The 1078-nt window shown below is 35.8% G+C and overlaps 1 protein-coding gene across 1 annotated transcript in view; it reads left to right on the top strand.

The window, feature by feature from the left end:
* The first annotated feature begins 826 nt into the window (after nucleotides 1–826).
* Ovch2 (ovochymase 2) overlaps nucleotides 827–1078 on the top strand; it is a 20660-nt gene continuing 20408 nt past the window's right edge. Inside the window, exon 1 of the mRNA XM_023708135.1 lies at nucleotides 827–914. Within this exon, the coding sequence (XP_023563903.1) occupies nucleotides 827–914 (88 nt within the window). The remainder of the gene's footprint in view (nucleotides 915–1078) is intronic.

The raw sequence follows: 1078 nt of genomic DNA, 5'->3' as shown, positions 1-1078 counted from the left end.
GATATTTGCTATTTTTAGCAGGTAATTTATAAAACACTTAAAGAAGCATTTCATGTTGCTGTGTGGTAGACAGCATTGGCCAACCCACATGCAAGTTTTGCACACTGACCACAGGCCAAGAACTCAGCCAAGAAGAATACTTGCAGATAATCATAGCCTTTTTCCTGTGTCTTGACATCTGCCAGATGTAGTAGTGAAGATTTAATGTTGGCGTTTTGCAAATTAAGAGAAAAGGAGAATGTAGATTCACAAACGCCCCAGAGTGACTCCCTGTATATGCTACTTAATTATTGTTCCTCACCTCTCCTTCACAGCAATAATAGCTATCTAGTTACTGTCTCTGATAAACAAGCAAAAGAAAAAATTAACATTTTTTAATGAGTTGCTTGCCTACAGAGAAAATCTACTTTTGCAAACAAGAGCAACGTTGGCATTCAGTCCTCTTGTAGAAAGTGGTAACCTCTCCAATGGAGTGAGTGACTCTTATAAATGAAAATCACAGACCAACCACTCTGCTAGACAAAAATGTTCTGGGGACAGCCACTAATTGACGCAGGTGTAGTAGAATTTGTAACACTGCTCCATCCAGATTCTGTTACTTTCGCTGGTTGTCCACATCTTGCAAAAGACTTCTCAAAACCCTATTTTCAGCAACATTCTGTGGACATGCTTGAATGCCTTAAGTTTCATTAATGGGTAAACTTAATGAATTTTGATCAATGAATAAATTTAAATTGTTCTACTGCTGGTCTTCCAACTAAGTATTTTTTTTTTTCCTTTCTTTTTAGTCTCTCTAAATTTCCAACTGAAGAATTTGAGTTTGAAAATGCCTCTGAGTATGAGCAAGCTGGTTTTCCTACTGGGAGTGATCAGTCTGGAGCAAAGTAATTCTGCAACTTATTCTCTCCCCAAAGGTAAGATTTAAATGAACTCTGTAGTATCTTAGTCTAAAGGAATAACCTGTTCTGTGAGCATCATAACTCCAACCTCATATTAATTTGGTAAAATAGTAGAAATAAATATATTTTGGCAGATCTAATTGTTTTTCTTTTTTTTTTTTTTGAGTTAGACAAAATTT

Source organism: Octodon degus, unplaced genomic scaffold (assembly GCF_000260255.1).
Source record: "Octodon degus isolate 3935 unplaced genomic scaffold, OctDeg1.0 scaffold00334, whole genome shotgun sequence".
Lineage (NCBI taxonomy): Eukaryota > Metazoa > Chordata > Mammalia > Rodentia > Octodontidae > Octodon > Octodon degus.
Note: the sequence above shows the minus strand (reverse complement) of the source record. Positions and strands in the feature narration are given on the sequence as shown.